Source organism: Python bivittatus, unplaced genomic scaffold (assembly GCF_059951505.1).
Source record: "Python bivittatus isolate LINGU-HERP-01145 unplaced genomic scaffold, Pbiv_v1 ctg000670_np1212, whole genome shotgun sequence".
Taxonomy (NCBI): Eukaryota; Metazoa; Chordata; class Lepidosauria; order Squamata; family Pythonidae; genus Python; species Python bivittatus.
In genome coordinates this window covers 4482483-4505590 of record NW_028277094.1, presented here as the reverse complement: position 1 = coordinate 4505590, position 23108 = coordinate 4482483, and the positions used below count along the sequence as shown (strand labels likewise).

At 36.6% G+C, this 23108-nt stretch overlaps 1 protein-coding gene across 4 annotated transcripts in view; it reads left to right on the top strand.

The window, feature by feature from the left end:
* The window catches only part of DIAPH2 (diaphanous related formin 2), a 259065-nt gene that overhangs the window by 8518 nt on the left and 227439 nt on the right, over positions 1-23108 (top strand). Inside the window, exons 2-5 of one of the 4 annotated variants that reach the window (XM_088151771.1) lie at positions 9860-9892; positions 11458-11634; positions 15080-15184; positions 19973-19993. In XM_088151771.1, coding sequence (XP_088007897.1) covers positions 9860-9892; positions 11458-11634; positions 15080-15184; positions 19973-19993 — 336 coding nt within the window. Of the gene's footprint in view, positions 1-9859; positions 9912-11457; positions 11635-15079; positions 15185-19972; positions 19994-23108 lie in introns of those variants that run through there. The other 3 variants (XM_088151774.1, XM_088151773.1, XM_088151772.1) reach the window with 3 other exon arrangements.

The following is a 23108-nucleotide window of genomic DNA, read 5'->3' as shown; positions in this document are numbered from 1 at the left end:
GCATTATTTCTGAACATATTTATAGTGTTATACAGTAATTGAAGATTTCATGCTGGAAACACATTGTAATGTGGCTCACATTGAGAGTATGGCTTCACAGCGTAGGTTGAAATGTCATAAGCCATCTTTACCTAGGAATTCTTCAGAGCTGTCATGGATATTGCACAATCTGAGCATTTTCTAATTCTAAATAATAGGAGGTGGATTGGAAGCAGGACTAGAAAGACTATATATGTGCATTAAATAGTGCTTGTTGTTGTTGACTCCTATGCTTCTGACAGACATTAATTCTATTTTCATTTTTCGATGTGCAAACATTTTAGAGCTAAAAATATTGATTTGGTACATCCACTTTGGTTGTGTTGCTGATCAAGATACAAGTGGGGACACCTCTATTTACACATGTTCAGTTGAGTCATCAAGTTATTTCTATGCATTGTGAATTAGCCTCAAAACAATATGCAGCATGATCTATATCGAAATATTATTCAGGAATTTATTTTATGCTGAACTCTCAAGTCAATTCAGAGTTTAAAACAGACAGGAAAAACAGTGATACATACAGATAAATTAAGATCACATTAGTGATCTTCAATCGTCTGGCTAAACTGGTCTCTTAAAAGCAGAGAAAATGTTAAGCTGACATGAGTCTGTCACACTGTAAAGACACTTTAAACTTAATAAACCTTCAAAATGGAAAGTGAATGTGCTGCTCTGGGCAACATGTTGAAGAAACAAATAGGACATTGAAAGATGGCTAGAAGTTCCAAGGATGCTATTTCACTGTATAGTCCCATAATTCATCATTACTGTGATGTATGGATTGGATGCATTTTATTCTAAACTATGGGATTCCTGACATGCAGAATCACTGGTGTTCTGATAAGATTGAGAAACTAAGGAGTAAGAGAACTGAAACTGGCACCCCCTTAAAATAGGAAAAGGCTTGATGAATTATGCAAGATCTCCGTTTATTTCTACTATATGTAGAAACAGTAATGTAACTCTGCTTTTATGATTCTACAGTGTCAATTTAATTTCCTCACCTTTCCTTTCCCCCACTCTCAGTGAATAATTTTATTTTGAAAATAATCAATTGACAGCCTTTATAGTTCTGGCTTTCTAAAGACGATATATGAAACTTACCAATAATGAACATTCCCTCATCTTAAAACAGTTCACATTGTTCACAGTCATTAGGCTGTCTTGTATGTAATGTTAAACCATAATTCAACATTGTATAATAAGTTATCCTGCAGATCTTCTCTTCCCCTCTGTTTCTTTCATGGAGATTTGTTTATAAATAAATGTGCTTCATTTCAGCAGATTCCCATTTTGTTTGTATGCAAAAGCCAATAATTACTGCTTAAAATAAATTCTAGCCAATTGCTAAATAAAGTTGGATTGGTTTTGTTGTTTACTTGGTGAACTGGACGTTGCTTTAAATCGCAAGTTCTGTGCAAATTGACGGGGTATGCAAACCAAATCTGATTGCCCCATTAGTTGTTAATGACCCCCCCCCAAAGTCACACTGCTAAAATTTGGCACAAAAAAACTATTTTGGGCAGCATTTTTTTTTTAACATTTTCTTGGGGGAGAGGGGGCAATATACATACTTCACCTTTAAAAACTATCCTATTCTCACTCTTAAGATCTGGCATCAGAATAGATCATATCACTAGCCATGGTCTTTTGCCCTTCAGAAGCTAGGCAATATCAATAGAAGGGAATATGTGTAGCTCAGGGTTGAACTGTGGAGTCCTTGGGGTTTTCTGAGCTTGGTTCTTTTCTTGTAAACATTTCATTACCCAGCTTGGTAACATCTTCAGTGCTAGAATGGCATGGGGTTTGCTCTAAACCCTAACCCTAACTCTAACTCTAACCCTAACAGAGAGCAAACCCCATGCCATTCTGAAGATGTTACCAGGCCGGGTAATGAAACGTTTGCGAGAAAAGAACCAAGCTCAGAGAACCCCAAGGACTCCACAGCTAGGCAATGTATACGTGTATGTGTTTTTCTTTCTTTCTCTCTCTCTGTTTCCATATATGTGGAAAAGAAGGTTGCTTATCTCTGCACCAAACTAAAATCTGCTTTATAAGAATGGAATATGAAATACTCAAACTCAGCATTTTGCATATTCATATTCCTACTTTCATGTAAACTAAATCATGGTTTAATCTTAAAATTCTACATTATGTTTCAATATAATCTGACACTTCAGGTCTTCTAACTTAGTTTAGGCCACTAGCATCTTTGAAGGATGTTTGAAAAAAAATATCTAGCAATTTTTTTTTTAAACTGATTCCATAATAGATTTTAGTTTCTAGTGTAAACATATAAGTTTCAGAATTGTTATGATGCAAGCAAATTGGAAGCAAATTGTGAACTTCCAAGACAAAGAAATAAATTAATACATATTGCCTTGTTAGTGGATTTGGGATTTTTTATATTAAACAATATCTTTATTAGGACTGATTATGTAGAAATGTATGCATGTTTAGCTAGTTATCTTGTGCTTTGAGAGGATGTGCCTGCATCATAGCAGTAGCCATGGGATCACAACCCGGTCAGCATAAGAGATTGGAGTGTGGGTGGCCACATCAGAATGTCCTAATTTATCTGGTCTGGAAATAAAGATAGGATAGACAAGTGCTGCAATCTAATTCAGTGGTTTGGGGTACATTTTAATGAACTCAATTGGACTTTTGGATAAACATTTGGCGATTTCAACAGTACTTTGTCCATCATACAGTATTTTTCTTTGATTGGCTTAGTATTAGTGAAGAATGCATGTGACATACATCTGTATTTCCAGCAGAACTTTCTCAATATATTTCTGGAAGTGGGCATATTTCAGAATGAAACTGCAGTACAAAACACAAAACAATGGCCTCTTTGTATTTAACTAGGTATTCAGGCTTTCAAACAAATTAGAAAGTACCCCAATATATATCATTGTGCTCTGTAACACTAACAATTGATCTGTTTCGGTAATACTCTAAACAGGGGAAAACATAATGAATTGAGCAAGAGCATAAAACACAGTATTTGAGAACCTGGTTCACATGGTGCAGTAATCCATGGTTTGTTAACAATTTAACAAACTAATTAGCTGGTTTATTGCAGGCCACTCAGTGTACAACATGATTTATAAACCTAAATTGATTCAGACAATGGCTAGGCCACAGCTAAACAGATAACATTATGCCTTACCTCAGTGCCCAACCTCAATGTAGTATAATAAAATAACGTTTTATATTGAATGTTTAAGAAGCACAACAGAAATATTTCACCTGCTACTGCACTGTCTGTAAGAGACTGACTACACTTGGCCTGAGTAAGAGCATTAATAGTGATCAAAATTTGTTATTTTATTTATTTCATTGTAGATTTGCTTTATTGTAGCTGACATTGACTTGATACCATATTGGAAAAGCAGCAACGAACATGAAATTATTCTGTATAGAAATAACTTCAAGCATCCAATGAAATGGATGATGATTGTCCTTGCTTATTAGGCTAAAAAAATGAAAGTGATCTTCTGGCAGTTTTTGGAATTTGATATGTAAGCCTACTGTTTGGTTTGCTTTGTTATACAAATTGTTTAAAGCAAGATGGACCAATGGTGCTTGTCGTAATGTTTCTGCAAAACAGCAGTACAAGTGGAAAATATTTGATTAGATTGAACCAATATGAAGCTTGGTTTAAGTTACTTTAGTGGTTGAGAGGTGTGCCAAATGAAGAGCTGTGTAGATAAAGCTCCTATATCTATAGCATATAATGGAAAATAATGCTTTTCCAGTTATAGTGTAAGTATACCTTCATTAAAGCAAGACATAATCATCTTCGCAGAGAAACAGATCTAATGTTATTTTACAATTGGCTATAATAATTTAAGATGAACTTCAACCATCGTCCGTATGTTCAAAGTTTATTTATTCTCTGCCAAATTGATAATTGCCAAGAGACTAAAGAGGTAGAAAAACTGCAGTATCTTCAGTGTAGCAAGGATTTTGTGTCATTCAGTTCTCTGCAGGGATTTCTCACGCTCCCTCGCCTGGGATTGACCTGGGATAAACCTCATTAGCCATGCATTCTGTACCTCTCACTCTCTTTCCCATTCTCTTGCACATTTCCTGAAATGTAGAGACCCATTGGAAGTCTAATCTGGTAGAAATGTATATAGGATGATTCTGGATTATGCTAATTGAGAATGAAAGTAGGGGGTTGAACAACTTGACCATGGAAAAACTCTTTGGGGCTGAAAAGCTAGTAAGTTAGGGACCAGAGTTCCAGCTTGACATTTTCACGGTGTAGTAGCTCTGTGTTTGATTTTCTTTTTTGCATGAATCAGTGTGCAGATCTGCAGTTCTTCTCTTTGTTCTCTGAAAGATTCAGTCCCAGGAAGAGAGGGTCAAGCTATTCTTGAATCTGTAGATTGGTTTGAGGAGCTGAAAGAATATTGGGTTTTGACCAATTTACTTTTTTTTTTCCCCCTTGGTGAGGCTTTGTAGAAAAATGTCTTAGTCCTATATTTATTTTATGCTTGAGATAGAAACCTCAATTTTTAAACTTACACTTGCTTGAACTTTCAAAGTACCAAATTCTCTGAATTATAAAATTGCTTTGTCTGAAGATAGTTGTATAACAATGAATCTAGCATATAGTTTAATACTGTCCTGTTCCCTGCTACTGAATAAGAATTGAGATGTTGAATCAGGTCCATTTGAGTTTGGCTTTCTTTGCAAGCGTGTTAAAAAGAGACTTAGTCTGTTTTGCAGTACCCCGATTAGTTATAGCAATAGAAATTAATGGAGTGAACATACTCTTGACAGGCAGCTGGTCTGCTGTTGCATTTATATATTTATTTATCCACCCATTCACTTGTATGTTGCCTCAAGCCCTGAAGTAATTCTGGGTAGGTTTAAAATGATAGCATAAAAACAATAAGAAAAGCACAATAACCTGAAGCACTGAAATAATTCTAGGTGACTTACAAAGTAAGGTTTAAAATAACAGTATGAAAGGAAGAAGAAAAGGACAATAACAAAACAGCAATGATAAATACCGAATGTCACTGGGAGGAAGCTCACTTAAAGACCCAAATATATTATTGGGGATTAGATCATCTCAGCCGATCTTTGAAAGAGCCAGGTTTTTACAGTTTTATGAAAATACAAGTAAGTCACATGTGATTGCTAGATTACTAAATAAAAATCTTTACACCCCAGATGCCTACAGGTCACAGTACTCTGTTGTGCACAGTCCTCCCCCCCCCCGCAAGCATAAGGTCTTGCATTTGCTCCCTTCCCCAAATTTGTGATGGGAGAAAAAGAGAAAGTTCTTAGCTTTTCATTCAAAACAATCCTATCACCTCAGTTTTAGATCCCGTTGAGTAGATCTGCCAGTTATTCTTGGTCATTTAACCAAAATATGACCTGCTAGTAGTACTGTGTCGGAATAGCTAATGATCACTAGGGTGTTTTACTTGTTTAACAATAACTGAAACTCACCATGACATTTTTTCTTTGTTGGCTTATTTTATTTCCTCTTGGTAGAAGGTTATTGCTGGTACTACACAAGATGTGATGATGTGATCCTCATGTGAGTGACAATACTGTAATACTGGGGAACCGAATGGCTTACTAAGCAAAACTATGTACAGGATTGATAGTGGAAAAAGTATAGCTAAAAATGCCACCCTTAATTGCCTTTCTACTTTATTAGGAACCCTCAAATTATGTTTATTCTTCAAGTAAAGCGGAGATTGTTACAAAATCATTACACCATTAGTAAGAGACAAAATTGGCTATTTGTACAGCATTGTGTGTATGGCAAAACATTTAACTGATCAGGAAAGTAAAAATTAGGCTACTTTCAGGAAATTTTCACTTTAAGGATTTCAGATTTTTTGGTGCCTTTGAGTTAGTGTTGATTCCTGGCAACTGCCTGGACTAGTCTTTGTAGGTTTTTTGGCATGATATTTCAGAAGTGGTTGCCATTCCTTCCTAGGGCTGAGAGAGAGGGACTGGCTCAAGGTCACCCAGCTGGCTTTGTGCCTAAGGCGGGACTAGAACTCAGAGTCTTCTGTTTCTAGCCTGGTGCCTTTACCCCCCACAGCAGACTGGCTCTCATTGCCTTCAAGTCAGTCTTGACTCCTGGTGACGGCCTGGAGAAGTCCCTGCAGTTTTCTTGGCAAGATATTTCAGAAGTGGTTTGCCATTGCCTCCTTCCTAGGGCTGAGAGAGCGTGACTTGCCCAAGGTTACCAGCTGGCTTCGTGCCTAAGGCAGGACTAGAACTCATGGTCTCTTGGTTCCTACCTGGTGCCTTAACCAGTATACTAAATTGGCTCTCAGTGAGCTCTTTCTTGTGCGCAGGTGTTAAAGAATTGGAATTTATCCCTCCTTTGAGGACAGGCTTTTTTTTTTTTGGAAAAAAGACTCCAACAGGAGGCCCTATAAATTATGCTGAGGACAGAGTGTCCTGGAGAAAATCTATCTATGTGGTCTCTAAATGTTGACACGGACTTGAATGGCACATAATCAATAAATTATGCTTGAGAAGTCCAGTTTATTTTAAATTAAGGGGAAAAAAACCTGTGCGCTTCAGGAGCAGCAGCGTGAACGTGAACTCTGTGATTTATTTATTTAAATAAATTGCATGCTTGATTTTAATTACTCCTGAAATGAAGTCCTTTCTGACCTCTTTTCTTTTATGTGAGAAAAGCCTGTGGCTTGTCCATCAAGTGCTGTTCCATCAGCTTAAAAACATTTCTTGGGATAAGCTAGTGTCACTTTTATAAACATGTCCTTTTTTCTAAAGACTGCAATTGTACCATTTGTCACCCAGCCAATTACACTGTCAGTGGTTAAGCAAATTATACTCTCTGTTGTGGAAGGTCCAGTTATGTTCTCCCACATCCTTGTCCTTGTGGTTTTTCTTTTTTGCCTGCCTGCCTGCCTGCCTGCCTGCCTGCCTGCCTGCCTGCCTGCCTGCCTGCCTGCCTGCCTTCCTTCCTTCCTTCCTTCCTTCCTTCCTTCCTTCCTTCCTTCCTTCCTTCCTTCCTTCCTTCCTTCCTTCCTTCCTTCCTTCCTTCCTTCCTTCCTTCCTTCCTTCCTTCCTTTCTTTCTTTCTTTCTTTCTGGTGTAGTGTGCCGCTCTACATTTCCAGTTGTTGTTGCTTCCGGCCACTTTCGTGATGTGTTCCTAGTTGTTTGGAGACTCCTAGTGGAATTAATTGGAATTGATTCCATGTGGTAGAACTCATGACTAATTAAATAAGATTAGACACTTTCTTAGAATACTCTTGTGTGGGGGCTGGATTTACTAATTAGTAATGCATCAGCGTTAGTTGTTTCAGGAGATTTGTTTACGTTATATGCTCATTATCTGATTTATGAGTGCTGTGCAAGTTGAAATTTAACAAACATGCTTTTAAAGTGGCAAATTAAGGTCAAGCTGAGAATAGAAATGTTCATACGTGTTGTCTTTTTCCTCTTCTTTCTACCAGTTAAATACTGGGGGGGTGGGGGGGAGGCGGAAGAGATTTTCAAATTGAGCAGCATTGAAATCATGTTGTATTTCCATGTCAGGTTGCTCATTTCTCTAAGCAGTGCCGTTTTAGAGATAAAACCAAGCATTAGGGTAGAAATTGCTTGCTTATGGCCTATCCAGTATGGATTCAATTTTCTAAAGAGATAGAAAAAGTGATCTGTGTTTTTTTCCTGCGGTTCAGTGCCCTGTTGAATAAAAGTGGATTTTAGACCAGACTTCTCCATCTCAGTCCCGCAATTAAAACAAGATTGAGTTCAGACTGTTAATGGAGCTAAACTTCAAGTCATACTTCAAGGAAGCTAGTTGCAATAATTGACTAGTTACACCTTGAATTATGTCTGCCTTTAGATGGCAACATTGATTGAACACTAAAGACTTCCTCTCCTGTTACAGGAATAGTTAATCAGTCTTAGTTAAAAGCTAGAACACAAGCTGGATTGTACCACAATAGCTTTCCCTCCTGTTTGTGATGAGCTTTGAAATGAAGAATCTTATATATCATGAAGTATATTGGAATAAATAAGTATAGCAGAATTTAATACCACATGTGGCATGTTGCTGAGAAATTTTGGGAATACACCCAGAATACAACAATAGTTTCAAACTAACTTTCCAAATACTGTAGCTTTGCTCGAGTTATTGTATGAAATAGAAATATAGTGCTATGTGTACTTTCTAAAAATATTTTAGAATACATAACACAAAAGAGAAAATGTTCTAGTCACAACTGTATGGGTCAAACAAAACAAATGAAATTAGCCATTGGGCAAGACTAAGAACCTAACAGTTTTGCTACTGTTCCCAGAGAAAATGTTTTTGTTTAGCAGAATAAGAGATTGCTGCTTAAGCAGCAGTGACCCTGAGTTTCTGTAATAAATCTTGAAAAGTTTTTAAAAAGCTAGACCTGTGTCGTCTTTTGAAGGACGTTTCAAAAGTTACAAGCTGATAAAAAACTAGGTTTTTGCTCCTAAAGTAAGTGGCTGTCTGGAAGTCTTCAGTATCTGCTGAACCATTAGTTAGATGTCTACCCCACCTTTTATTCATGAGCTCAAGATCAGATACATCATGTTCCCTTCTCACATTTCCCCCCCTACATTCCAATGATGTATGCTGGGCTGGGGGAGAGTGGTCTAGAGTTGCTGACTGAGCTGTGCCTGAGGGTTGTTGTTTAGTTGTTAAGTCGTGTCCGACTCTTCGGTGCCTGAGGGTGGACATGAACAATTGGGTCTCCCCAATTCCAGTCCAACACCCTAACCATTATACCACCCTAGCTCAGATGTGCTACTTCAGCAGTTTGAAGAATTGTGATGAAAGCAAGGATAAGTTGATTAGAAGTAAGGTATTTTGGTGTGGGGTGGGGGTGCTGGTGACCATATTTGGAATTTTGGCAATGTATTCTGGAGATTAAGTGGCAAATATGTTATGTGTAACCAGTTACATAGCAGCCATTTACCGAAAGGAAATCTGGTGAGGTGGTTGTTCTAACTTCCCAGGATGTCTCTATCATCCTGGCTTACCATTATCTTCAGAAGTAAGTGGACAGCTTTCCAGTAAAACAGATTCTATTATTTTTGTTTTCTAAGAATCCCTGAAAGTCTTTGAGAAGCATAGAAGCATTCTAGTAAAGAATGATAATGTTGGAACCTGGTAGTTTGAGTCATAGCCTGCCAATTTCTCAAGTCTATGTTGGAAGGAAGGAAGGAAGGAAGGAAGGAAGGAAGGAAGGAAGGAAGGAAGGAAGGAAGGAAGGAAGGAAGGAAGGAAGGAAGGAAGGAAGGAAGGAGCGAGCAATTGGGACATGGTGCCTACCTAATCTTTATCCTACCTTTAGGACCACATTGTATATTTTGGTGAAGTGAACAGCCAGGCAGTACATTATCAAAGCTTCCAAGTTACCTTAGAAATTAACTTCTTGTTTCACATTAGATGTATTTCGAGAATTCTTTCTAAGGCTTTGCAGCATAATCTTAGTGATCAAAATGTCATAAATTATAGACCCAGTTTTCCAATTATAAGTTTTTGTTTTGTGTTGAATCTAAATTAGCAGAATGAAAAGAATATATTGCATGAATTAGCTCTTTGGAAAGCTGAGTGGTTGAATAGATGGGTTTAAAATGGTGTCGTGCAATACCTGCACTCAGGAGGAAGTTTCTGTGATGACAGTATGATTGATACCTTCTGAGGAGTATTTACTCATTTATTAGTGAGAAAATAAGAAAAGGTTTGAACACAAATGAAAAGAGGGAGCTCTAAATTTAATTTGTTAGGTAACACACATTTTCTTGTTTTCTTGATTTGAATAGAACCTTCAGATAAAAACTTTGGCAGATGATGTGGTAAGATCCTCATATGTGGGTTTGTATTATTTCTAGTGCATGTTGCTTATAATATATTGCATAACTTTAATTATAAATAGCAATTTGAGACATATGAAGTGTTCCAATAAATAACCACTAACATCCTAACTGGTTCTCATATTTGGGTCACATGTTGGTCTTTACCAACATCTTCTCTCTCCTCCAACTAATTGTTGAGAAATGTATTCCAAGGAAATCTCAAAATTAAAGGCTGGTTGCAGTGACTAATGGTGTTGGCAGATCAAAATCAGTATCTGAGTACCAGCCTTCCATGAGTTGATATAATTTTAATTTTTCTAAAATGGGAAGTAGGTAGATTCGCCTGATGCCACGTCGTACTCTGATTCCAAAGCCCATTGTTGTTATCAACATGCCACTAATCTGTGCTATCTGCATGTCAATTATGGCACAGTTGGCTACGAATGAGATGTTTGTTTATTTTATTTTATTTTTTAAAAAAACCTTGAATCTCCAGTTTAACAGATACTATAAATTCAGACCTCCTTGGAGGAAATTGGCCATTACTGCAATTTTGCACTCTTATGTACTTGGAGCATTGGTTGTCTTGCAGTTCATATCTCGTTTCAGTGGAATCCTCCTTAATTTATTGAGTTGCATCCGGCTAATTCATATCATGCAGATTTCGCATCATACAAAATGGCCCCCAGTCTTTGGCTGATCCTTGTTATACTGAATATATTCAGTCTAAGCAAAGCAGAAATAGATGCTTTTCTACTAATACACAACCAGGCGTGCATGCACTGCTAAAAGAAACAATAGATTAAGCCATTCTGCCTGCAACATTGTGCTTCTTAATGTTATCTTCAACTAATGTTATTAAGCATGTAACTTTACCTTATATAAGGCAGCTTTACAGCTGATTTGTTTCTATGATGAGACTGTACTTATACCTTGGAGTCCTTTAAACTGCTTTGATTCAGGCCTTACATAAGCAACCTAGTTTAAATATTCTCCAGTTAACAGTTTATGGAAATGATGGCCCTTTTAGACTATGATGTATACCTATACAGCTGAAGCTGAATGCAGCATGATTTTGTAAATTTATTATATAAGAACAAAATTAAGTGTTAGATATCCAACAATGTTCTCAAAATCTGAGTGTTTTTTAAATAACTTATTTTAATTTTATAAATGAAGTGGGTTTTAGTATTGGCCTAAAATAGACTTCATAGAAGAACGTATTTCTAGAATCTCAGTGAGATTGTGCCTTATTTATTGATTAATAGCAGGAGGAATGGATGCAGAATAAGAATTGGATCAATTTAAACCTGGCTTTTCTTGTTTCAAAAGTTATTTGGTTCAAGACCTGGAGATTCTATATTTTAATAGACCATATATCATCCTGATTCTAAGCAATAGGCAAAGATTAGGTAAAACAAAACATATGAAGTACAGTCTCAAAAATAAGTTGTATGGCTTAATTTTTGGCATGATTATTACTGTGTTGTTAGCATGTGAAGTAATGAGTAAATGGATTTTCCCCTAGACATCAACATTTAAAAATATTTATTTTCTTTTTGCAGCGTGACAGAATAACTAGTTTTAGGAAATCTGGTGTCAAAAAGGAGAGACTTCTCATTCAGCACCCAATTGACTCACAGGCTTCTATAAATGAATTGCCAGTTGCTCAGCCACTGTTTGATGAACGTTCAATGAATTTATCAGAAAAAGAAGTTATGGACCTGTTTGAAAAAATGATGGTAAGCTTTATTTTCTCAGTGGACATGTATCTATATTATGAACAGCATATTATATGAGAGTTCTGTGTTATTAGTCTTTACAACTATGAAATCACTGAACTTCTGAGTAAAACAGTTCCTCTCCTTAAGAAAACTAATTAAAAGTTTAAGGTTTGATGATGGATCAGTAAGTGAGGGTTCTAACATGGCTTTGACATTAGTTTTCTTGAGTAGAGGGCTAGAAAGCACATTTTACTTCATATACAAATGCCAGCAGACAGCCTTGTGACATTTTCATCTTCTCGGTGACCACATAATTGCATGTAATAGCTTGATGATGTCTTATCCCATAAAGACAATTTTTCAGTAGTTTCCAATTAGCTGCTAATAGTTTCCAACTCAAAGTACTGTGTAATGTTTAGGATGCTTATGGGTATGGAACAAATTCACCAGTGAGCGAAAGTGTATTTGAAAATGAAAGTCGTCCAATAAATAAACCTTATTTCCGTTATTTCCTGATGGAAGTTACAAAGCAAACATTAAGAGTTTTGTTGGGAAGATTACAAAGATTTTAAAGCAGCTCCTACCTCGTATTTATCACTGGGTTAACTTTTTACAGCAAAAACAAAGAGGCCATTCCCTTTTTTATGGAATATATGTTTTGAGGCTATAGTCCATTTAATTAGATTCATAAAGTGTTAACTGAGCTATGTTCTGCAGTTTATTTTTTTGAACAAAACATGTTGAAGCTTACTACCTAATAACAATGATTGCATTGTGAACAACAATTTTATGAATGGGCATTTGTTAATTGTATTATTGTCATTGTTCAAACTTCCTATGTTTTATTTTCCTATAGCCTCTCTCCCATCCACAGTGAAACCTTGCTTTAACAGACTAATTGGGGGAGGGGGTGAAGTTATTCAGAAATGTCCAGTCAATCAGAAAGTAGGGCATTCTGGCGATTGATTTACCTAATTTACACAGTAATGTTCTTACAGAAATTCTGCAACTTGTATCAATTTATGACTTTCGCATGGTGATATCTTTCTGCAGATGTCAATTGCTTAATGATGGCATGGCACAAATGATATAATTTTTTGCAAATTATGTAATTTGCAACAGATCTTCAGTCACTTGTATGCAAAGTCCATCATGCTGAGGTCTGGTAATATATATAGGTTTCGGTCTATAATACTTAAGCCATTACAAAAAAAATATTCTTAAGGCTCAATTGTTATTTTGCTGTTTTTATTTCATGTAGGTTGCTGTTGCTTCAAGTTCAGATTTTTTTTTTTTTTTTAAAAGGACAAACCCTTTTGTGAAACTTTCATGAGATTTTTTCATGGGACTCAGGTGTAAATATTTTCATGGCAATCATTTGACTTCTTTAGTTAGTTATCTGGGGACTAAGCTTTGCTTGCTCTCTTGTATGAAGTACCATATTGGAGGTTTATTTGCTCTCTACTTTAGAGTAAAGAGCCTCAGCTGACAGCGGCCCTTGGCTAACCTTGTCTGGCTTGGCAGCTCGGTGTGTGTCTGTATCTGTCTGGTTAGTCCTTGGACAGATGATAGTCTGAAAAATCAGAAAAGATCCTGGCCCATGGCATTGGCAAACCACTTCAATACTGATGCCAAGAAGATCATATGGATGAGCGGTCACGTGCCGCAAGGAGTCGAACATCAGCTTGCTTTTCCCTTTTAAATGGGCTGTAATGTAGTGGGAATAGGGTGCCCTGTATTATTTAATCTTTTAATGAGAGCAAATAAATTCTGACGAATTTCTTGGCACTTCCATATCCCACTTCATGTGCATTCTGACATACTACGGAGCTAAAGAATAAAAGTAGTAAAGCAACTGTCCTCTCAAAGCTGAACGGAGCATAGCTGAAAATACAAAAACTAATCTGTTACAGTATGATATTTTGGATGGACTTGCTTTTGGAGCAGTCTAGCATGTGGTTTGGCATCCTAACTTAATATAGATTTTTAGTGAATACTGTGTTTTAAACTCTGAAGTAGAAAAACCCAGCCGTTGGAAAGCTTTCTCTTTCACCTGAAGTCAAGCTCTCCCCTCTGCAGAATCGGATGACAAATATAAAAAAATACCATTGACTGAAAGGCTTCGTCCCTGTGGTTTTGGAGAGGGGGAAACCCCAGAACATGTTCTTCTTTTACAGAGACACTCAGATCAGATTTATCCTCCCTCTGATTAGCAGATATCCTGGTCGTTCAAACTTGGCCTATGCCCAGATGCTTCTCATAGATGAACTGCCTTTTATTACCGTGCAATGGGGCTAGGTTTTGCTCAAAATCATATAAGATCCACTGGACCTTGATGGGCCAAATGCCTGCTACACAGATGTAATATCTAATGTATTAAATTTAATGTATCTATATACATATCTATGTAATCTTAGATATTATCCATGTTTTCTGTAATTTTACATATCACATTTTATGTACATTTTAGATACCATCACATTTTTGTAATTTTAGAAGTTATCACATTTTTGTAATTTTAGATTTGTGCCCTTCTCGCTTCCCAAGATAGGTCAGACTAATACTTTTAACAGCATCTGCAGTTTTCAACACAAATCTCTAAATTTCTGCTTCAGTTTATCATTATAAAGAGTACCTACAAAGCTTTTTTCATGAAATCCTTTAAAATCACATTTTATATAATTTTAGATACTACTTTATAAGCTAGATAGATTCCTAATCATGTTGTTTTATAAATGTATTTTAATATTGTCTTACATTTTATTTACTGTCTCTTAAGACAGATTTATAAATACTCACAGAGCACTGATGGACACATTGCTTGTACTCATTTAAGACTGTAATAAACTGAAACTCTGAAGTAAAACATATATGTGTGTGTGTATTAAATATAGTGCTTAAATTTAAAGTTGATTGGAATTTAAACTCAGCTTCAGATTAGCTTTATCACAGTCATTCCTAAGTATTTTAAAATTCGGGGTTCATTATATCAAAAGAAAACATTTGAAGCCATGTTTAATGCAAGTTATGGTAACCATATTTTCAGGATCTTGTCCAATTTTTTAATGTGATAATGTGGCAGTAGAGAAAATAGTAAGTGTCTTCAATCCTCACACTGTTTTCCAGCAATTCTAAATTTCTATTGGAATAAATATTCTTTGATGACCTATTACAGTTTTTGAACTGAGGCAGATATCTCTTCCTATGTGGATGTGCTAATTCCAGTCTCAGCTTTGGGTATAATATGGGGGCTGAAGAGGAAGAGTTTGAAGTGTACATTAAAGCTGTTTCCATAAACTAATAGCTTAGGATAATGATGAGAAATAGCCTGTCTAAAGTAAACCAGTCATCCCTATATTTTCCCTAGATGTAGAGCAATTCTTAGCATCTGCAGTCATGAAGATTAAGTAAAACTATGACATAATAATCCAATCTTGGCAATGTTATGCCTATTTATTTATAGGAAGACATGAATCTAAATGAAGAACGAAAAGCTCCTTTACGGAATAAAGATTTGACCACAAAACGTGAAATGGTTGTCCAGTACATTTCTGCAACTGCCAAATCTGTAAGTAGAATTTGTACCTCTCTCACTTCCCAAGATAGGTCAGACTAATACTCTTAACAACATCTGCAGTTTTCCACTCAAATCTCTAAATTTCTGCTTCAGTTTATCATTATTAAGAGTACCTACAAAGCTTTCCTCCTGAAATCCTTTAAAATGCCTTCAAGGATAGATAAAAGCCTTAATTAGAATGTATTGCATATCTCACAACTGCATGGTAATTTGAAACACGATTCTCTCTTTACAGTAAACCAATAAGTATTCTAAATCCACTGCTCTGGAATAATCATCAGGCTTTTTCACCGTATCTCTTGCATGCATGATAGCAAAAATCTGGACTTTCTGATTGAAGGTGCAAAAGCGTCTTTCATAACTGCTTGCCTGTTGACTGATGCTATAAATTTGGTGCGATTTTAAATAAATGCTGGGATCAATGAACTCATTTTCCTAGGCTGTCTTGCCTTGTGATGTTTCCTATCCTGTCTTGTGATGTTTAAAACTGTTTGGTCCAAGAGTGATCCTACATACTGCTGTTAGGACTGTTATTTAAAATTCTCTGAGAATTTTGCAAGCAATGCTCTCTCTGTGAAGTAGTTTTACAAAAGGCTCTTGATTCTAACTGGTTGTTTTAAGATACAGATACAAGGGCAAGCAGTCAACACCTTTCAGGGCCTAATAAAGCAGTCTGCCCTTGGTTTGGTGGTACTGAATTCTGTGGAATTACATCGTAACTCATTTTTCAAGTTTTAAAATACTGTACTTCAGATACGTTTATACAAATTATACAGTGGTACCTCGGGATACGAACTTAATCCGTTCCGTGACTCTGGTTGCAACTCGAGTTGGTCTCAAGTCAAGGTAAAGTTTCCCATAGGGTTCAATGTAAATCTGGTTAATCCGTTCCGCCCTCCGAATTTGGTCGCAACCCGAGGCGAATTTCCCCATAGGGTTCAATGTAAATCCGGTTAATCCGTTCCGCCCTCCGCCCGAATTTGGTCGCAACCCGAGGCAATTTCCTCTTCAGAGCCTGACTCCCGCCAAGCCTGCTCTGCATTTTCTTTGGAGCCATGCTAACACGCACACCAAAAACCTTCACAAAACACCGCAAAACACACCACGAGCCTCACCGAACATCTCCTTGCTACCGCGACCTCGCCCACAGGAAGCCGCGACTGCGTGACAGCAGGGAAAATGGCCGTGGATCCGGTTCGTAAGTAGAGGCAAGTTCATAACCCGAGGTAAAATTTTCCTGCCGAAGCTGGTCGTAACCCGAAATGTTCGTTAGTAGAGGCGTTCGTATCCCGAGGTACCACTGTAATTCATAATTAATTATGTTAATTCAAGATAGATGGGATTTTAACAAAATCTTAGAGAAGTCATGAAATTTATTGTATTTGCTTGTGTTCTGCTAATAGAAATAAGGATTTGTGACTTCCAGACTACCACAGCATATCTATTACAGTGTTCTTCTGTATTTATGAAAACAAATTGGCACTCTGGTAGCGAATGACACAATTTATGCTGTTAATATCAAGGTCGAAGGACTTAAGATTTTAAGTTTACTCAGATGTCATCCTTTATACAAAATAGTTTTTGCTGTACCAAGCAAACGAAATAGGAAACATTTTAAGATGAAAACAATAGCAGCAGCCCCTCCTCCTCCTCCTCCTCCTCCTCCTCGTTCAATACTATTTTACAAGCTGGTACCACTACCAGCATAGACAGGTTTCATGTTCTTTAATTTGCTTGGGTATCCAAGGGCAGAAATATGTTTCAACTGATAAGTGATTTTTGCCACTAGCCTATTTTCGACAGAATTATGTGATGGATAGGGTTTTACTTTGAAATGCCAAAAAATCTTTACTTAGTTTTGTGCTCAAGTTATTGTTCATAGTAAGGTGATTTGGGAAACACAAGCTTGCATATTCAGTTCTCTTTTTCAAATACCTAAAGGCAGAATTATAATTATTCTAACATAACTAAATCAGAATGCAAAATGCAGATAACAGTATATGAATACTCATGTGTTATATTAAAGCAAACTCATAAATGAGATTATGCTCATGTTTGCCCAGTTTGTTTGTAAATGGGGAACAGAAGGCAGGCAACTCAAAACGCACAGTTGAATACATGCAAACATTTTAATAGTATACTCAACTGTACATATATACATACATTAATATCCATCATGCTGTTCCCTTTTGGGGTAAGCAGTGTTACACGAAGTACAAAAAAAGGGAAAAATAAATAAATAAATAAATAAATAAATAAATAAATGAAATAAACATATTCATATGATATCACTGCATATGTTTCTGAAATTGCAAATCATCCTTGTTTCCTCTTCATCCATATACCATTTCATCCCTTGGATGTGGTATAAAAAGAATGAATTGAGAAATCTATGAAGCTGTGTGGGAAAGCAAGCTCTTCTAGCTGTCAAAGCCTTTGTTATGCTGTACGTAGGTACCAGTTAGTTGTCGGTGGAGCTTCAACAGTGAGTTTGCTGTGAATATGAAAGGACCTTGGTGCTTCAGAATAAAAAGGAACAATACGGAATAATATATACAGAATCTTCTGTGTTGCTGACATTGGGGCAGTATTGTCCTGGAAGCTGTGGTATGACTTTTGGGTGTGTGATCCCATTGGAATGGCCAGGGCTGACTGTTTAAAGGGCAGAATTGAAGGCATAAGGCACCATTTTGCCCTTGAAAATTGCTCCATGGGGACATTTTGGCCAATTATTGGGGACAGGTTTTAAGAGGTGCCTTAAAAACTCTGCATGGAGTTTGGCATCATTTTACTTCTCAAACCTTCCCTAACCCCCAGAATAAATAAACTAATAGGACTGGTGGTATAACAATCTTACAAGGGCCGCCAGCAAACAGATAAATAAAGGCAATTCCTTTGTTTTAACAGCCAAAACTACTGCCTTTATTTATCTGTTTGATGGCATTCCTTTGTTGGATTGTTATACAGGTAGTCCTCACTTAACAACCATTCATTTAACGACTATTCAAAATTATGACCATGCTTAAAAAATGACTTGCAACCAGTGCCCAAAGTTAATGATCATCGCAGTGCCCCTGCGGTCACATAATCACGATCTGGGACCTTGGCAACCAGCTTGCACTTACAACAATTGCAGCGTCCCAGGGTCACGTGATTGCCATTTGTGACCTTCCCAGCCGGCTTCCAGCAAGCAAAATTAATGGGGAACTTCCTGATTCACTTAATCACTGCATGATTCACTTAACAACCGTGGTGACTTGCTTAATGAACGGCACAAAAAAGGTCATAATATCAGGTCTGGTCATGTAATGATTTGCTTAATGACCGCATTACTTAGTGATCTAAATTCTGGTCCCAATTGTGCCCATTAAGCGAGGACTACCTGTACTACTAGTTGTATTAGTTGCCTAGCTCATTCTGGGGTTTTAAATAAGGTTCTGAGTCTGAGATTCCATTGGAATCTAAGTGTTCATATTAGTGGTTGCTTTTCCTTTGAAAAGTTAAGGCAGCAAAAATAAGGTTCTCCTTTAACATCTCCACAACAATAATCCTGCGAAGAAGTGTAGGCTAACTTGCCTGGAGTCCTCCAAGTGAGCCTTGTGTTTGAATGGGGACTTGAACTCAGATCTTTTCTGGTCCCCGTTTGGCCTCTTAACCCCTGTATTCCATTGCATGTCTGCATTAAAGCATTACCTCTGTATCAGATGTCTGCTCTGAATAGCAATATATTTGTACTCTTCCATCTAATGGTAGTTGGCAAAAGATCCAGCATTAGGTACAGTCTTGCCCTACGTTGAACAGTAGGTCACCAGTGCTCCTGTGCTCCGCTACAGCTTTTGGAGAAGATGATGGAGGAATATCTGACTTGTCTCTGTAGCTCCTTAGACATTGTCCCGCTAGCCGTTATCACACAGTGTGAGATTGCACAGATGTTTCCTTGAAGCTATAACTAGATTTGTGTCTTTTCGCCCAGTATGCTGTTGGAAGTTTGGTAAAGCAAACATCTGTTTATGCCACAAGAGCCGTTTACAGAATAGGATTGGCTCATTCTATTCTCCACTTTTTTTGCTCTTCCTTATCCTGATTCAGACTATATTTTTCTCCTATCCAGTGTCTTTAGGAATCAAACCTAGAATAGAGTCAGGAGAACAATTTCTCTCCTGTTGTGAACCCTTTGGTGTGATAATTGCAAAAACAATTATCTTGTATTACAATCACCTTGTTTTTAAAAGGTGGGAACACAGAATTATATATAATAGTTAATTATTTGTTAATTATAAAATGAACATAATGCAACTTTTTATTATGACTGGCATTCAGATAGATACACTTAATGAAAATAGAGAGCTATTTAAATTTTAGAGTGAAAACGCAATAAAAGTACTGCTGCAATTTAGTCTGTTTGCTGCAGCTGTCAAACCTCTAGCAAGCTTTTCTCAGGGAAAAAAAAAAGCAGTTTTGTGAAAATGTATACCTAATGAATTCTTTGCTGTTCTTTTTGCATGCACTAATACACACTGTATTCTTAATCAAACAAGTCCCCTTGTTTATATTAAACTGTTATGGATATGTGCAATTAAAGTATCTGCTTTTATAGTTTTTTATAGGACTTGCTTGTTTATGAATATTTCTCTGTTTTAATTTTAGATATCTTTTAACAATTTACTAACTACTAAACACTTGGTGGATTGTGTGAAATGCTTCAGCTTATTTACTGTACTTTTTTGTTTTTGTTTTTATTTATTGCTATCACTTCTCTCCATTGATCACTGCATGCAGATAATTGGAAGTAAAGTTCCGGTGAGTATATTTGTAGTCTGTCATAACTTCAAATGCATGAAATAACACCAATAAAAATATACAGATTGTATGCCAGTATTATATCTGATATTGACTATTTGCATGTCTCTCTAATTTGATGTAGTAGATTCATTTTGAATGTAATTCTGGCCTATACATTTAGGATAATGAAATTAAATTTAAGTATTTTTATTCCAAATTTCCTATGACAAATGTGCGGTCTCTTACATTCAGATGAAGCCTTGAGAAGGAATAATTGAGAATTTGATGAATTGAGAACGTCAGTATTAATAAAAATCAGTTCTATCCTTAAACTGACTGATTGATCACTAACAAATTGCATTTCTTTCGCTATTCATGGTGTGCTAATATAAGAAGGGCCTACATATTGTAGGGGACGCAAATTTATTAGATGTAGTAGCTGTGAGACAAAATATACACACTTCTGTTATATCCCAAATCTTGGTAAGGAACCTTGTGCCATGCATGGGTGCATTTCATAGCAATTGAGTCATTTTAGTCTTTGATCCTAAGATTATAAGCAAGGCTAGAAAAGTAACATAGCATCCAACATGACAATTCTCAGCATCCTTACCATTGCTTTTGTTTCTTAGGTATGTAGGTATTTGTAGTTCAGTAACATCAGCGGTGTCACCAATTGAAGTTGTTGTAAGAGGCGTTCTGTCTTCCTTTGTTTCCAGATATTAGAGACTACTAGTCTACTTCATTCAATTGTGCTTCTTGCTGGTTTCCTATCCCCCTCCCCCCCAAAAATGGCATGCATTTATGCTTTTTGGTAACTTCCAGGCTACTGTATTTGTGAATCCCTGCAAGGTACCCTGGGAGATACAGTGAAACTGATTAGAGATGCTGTAACAACTGGCTTGGCCCTTGCAACCTTCAAGTCTGGCTACTCCAAATAAATTCTGCCCACCCTTCAAGTTCTAATAGAGAGAGGATGCTTCAGATACTGCTGTGTGGGAGGTTGACCTGGAAAATTATATTCTCAGTCATAGCTTTTTTCTCTAGAACAACTTTGAGGTTAGATCAGCTGCCACTCTTTTAGGTTTTAGAAAACTTTTGAAGATAGTTATTTTTTAAAAGAGTTTTCAGTTGTTAAGGTTTTGATCAGCAATAAGTTACATCTTTTATCTCATTAATGTTTTTGATTGGTGTACTTGTGTTTTCATTTTTATTGTAAGTCACCTTAAAGCACTTTAATGGAATATTAATGTGGATTAATAAATAAGATAAATTAGAGTATTAAGCCCTAAGAATGAAAGCAGTTCAGCAGTTCCAAGAAACAGTCTGCAAATTAAAATGCCAAAGTGATGGTTGGACTGTAGTGAATAATGAAATAATTTTTCTCTGATTTTGAAGTGTCACAAAAGCTAGTTTGAGAGTCAATGCAACCGTTAGAAATATAAGCATAAGAAATATAGATCAGAGGTATAGTCACAAGATTTCAGTCTAAACATTAAATTTTGAGAAAGCTGTTTGTTTATAGACGTCTGCACTTACACATTGTGAGTTCCCAACAAGTTTAAGTAGGACATCTTGGAAAATGGCCATGGATAAAGAGAAAAAAGAATAGACTGGCTTGCTTATCCAATTGCTGGTAGTGGATGTGAGTCAAAGCAGAGTTATCCCCAGCTACCATAAATGGCACTTTATCTAGTAACACAGGAATGGATAATCTGTAGGCTACTTATAGTGCTCCCTTCCATGCTATACTCTTTAAGTTTCTTCTGTTTCTTAAAAAAAAAAAAAAAGGAATAGAAGCAGGAGGCTTATGGACCCACTTTCCCCAGTCTCCAATAGTCCAAAATTGTGCTTTGGAATGGTGGGAATGATTGTCTCCCAGAGACTTCCCAGTTCTCTTTCCTACCCTTAAATCCAACCACCCACCAAAGATAAAATTCAGTAAAAAATGGTATCTCCCCTAATGGAACATCATCACATCCCTGAAAACATCATGCCACCATGGGTGGTTGAGGAAGCAAGTTGTGGCCAAAAAGAAGTAATCCATTCCTATGATAGCAAATTAACTCTTCTGATCTATTCAAACAGAGAAAAATTGAGTGCTAATTCAATATAAGACAAAACATGGATGACTAATCTTTCCCTTCCTGACCAATATGTACATTAAAAGAGAATGTCATAAAATACCTTTGTAGTTCTAGTCAACTGTATTAAAGAAAGAAAGAAAATACCTTTGAACCCCAATTTGGGATGGCAGTGAAACTAGAAACTGTATCCACATTATGCTTGAAAGTATAATTTATCATGAACAAGGACTGAATGCAAAGGAAGAAAAATAAATCAGTTGAGTATAAAGCTTCTTAATTGCTGTTAGTTGCAATATTAGATTTACTTCTCTACCGGTATGAATTACTTATTACCTGTTAATTTATTGTCCCTCTTGAGCTTGAAAAGTTGGGCGTATTACAGCGAAAGTTAAGTAGTTTAAATTGGTAAAATCCATATTTTACACAGTTTGCACAATTATCACAGTGAAATCAGTGGTGTATGGTAACTTAGCTCAGCTAACTTAAGTTAGATTAAATTAGTTTAAAATTTAGATTTATATTCTACCTGTCTTCCAGGAGCTCATAAGGTATGCACCACTTTCAATTTTTCTTTACCACAATAACCATGTGTGGTGAAATGGGCCGAAAGAGAATGATCAGCCCAAAGTCAGCCAGTGAGCTTCACTGGCTCCCCCAGTCCTAGTAGAATAGCTTAATTACTACATTTAGATGGTATGTCTACATCTTAGTGACTCTAGTTCTTGCCATTCTGTAACTTTAATCAAAGAGTAAATAATTGGAATGAAACAAATGTTTTCCACCCTATTAAACAGGAATGAGGATAAGATGGGAACCGAGGTCATCCCATTGTAGCCTGGATTCATTAGGGTGAGGCTGTACTTCCAGTCTTTTGCAAATATCATTTTGTAGATGCACTAGTAGCCCCTTAAGTGGCTTCTTTTTGAGGATCGCTTCCTAGAAGCAGACCAACTACGGAGCCAGCATTTGAGAACCAGCTTGTAAATGGCTCTTTTCAGTCACCCATACTTTTCTATTCTTCATGAGACCATATATCAGTTATGGAG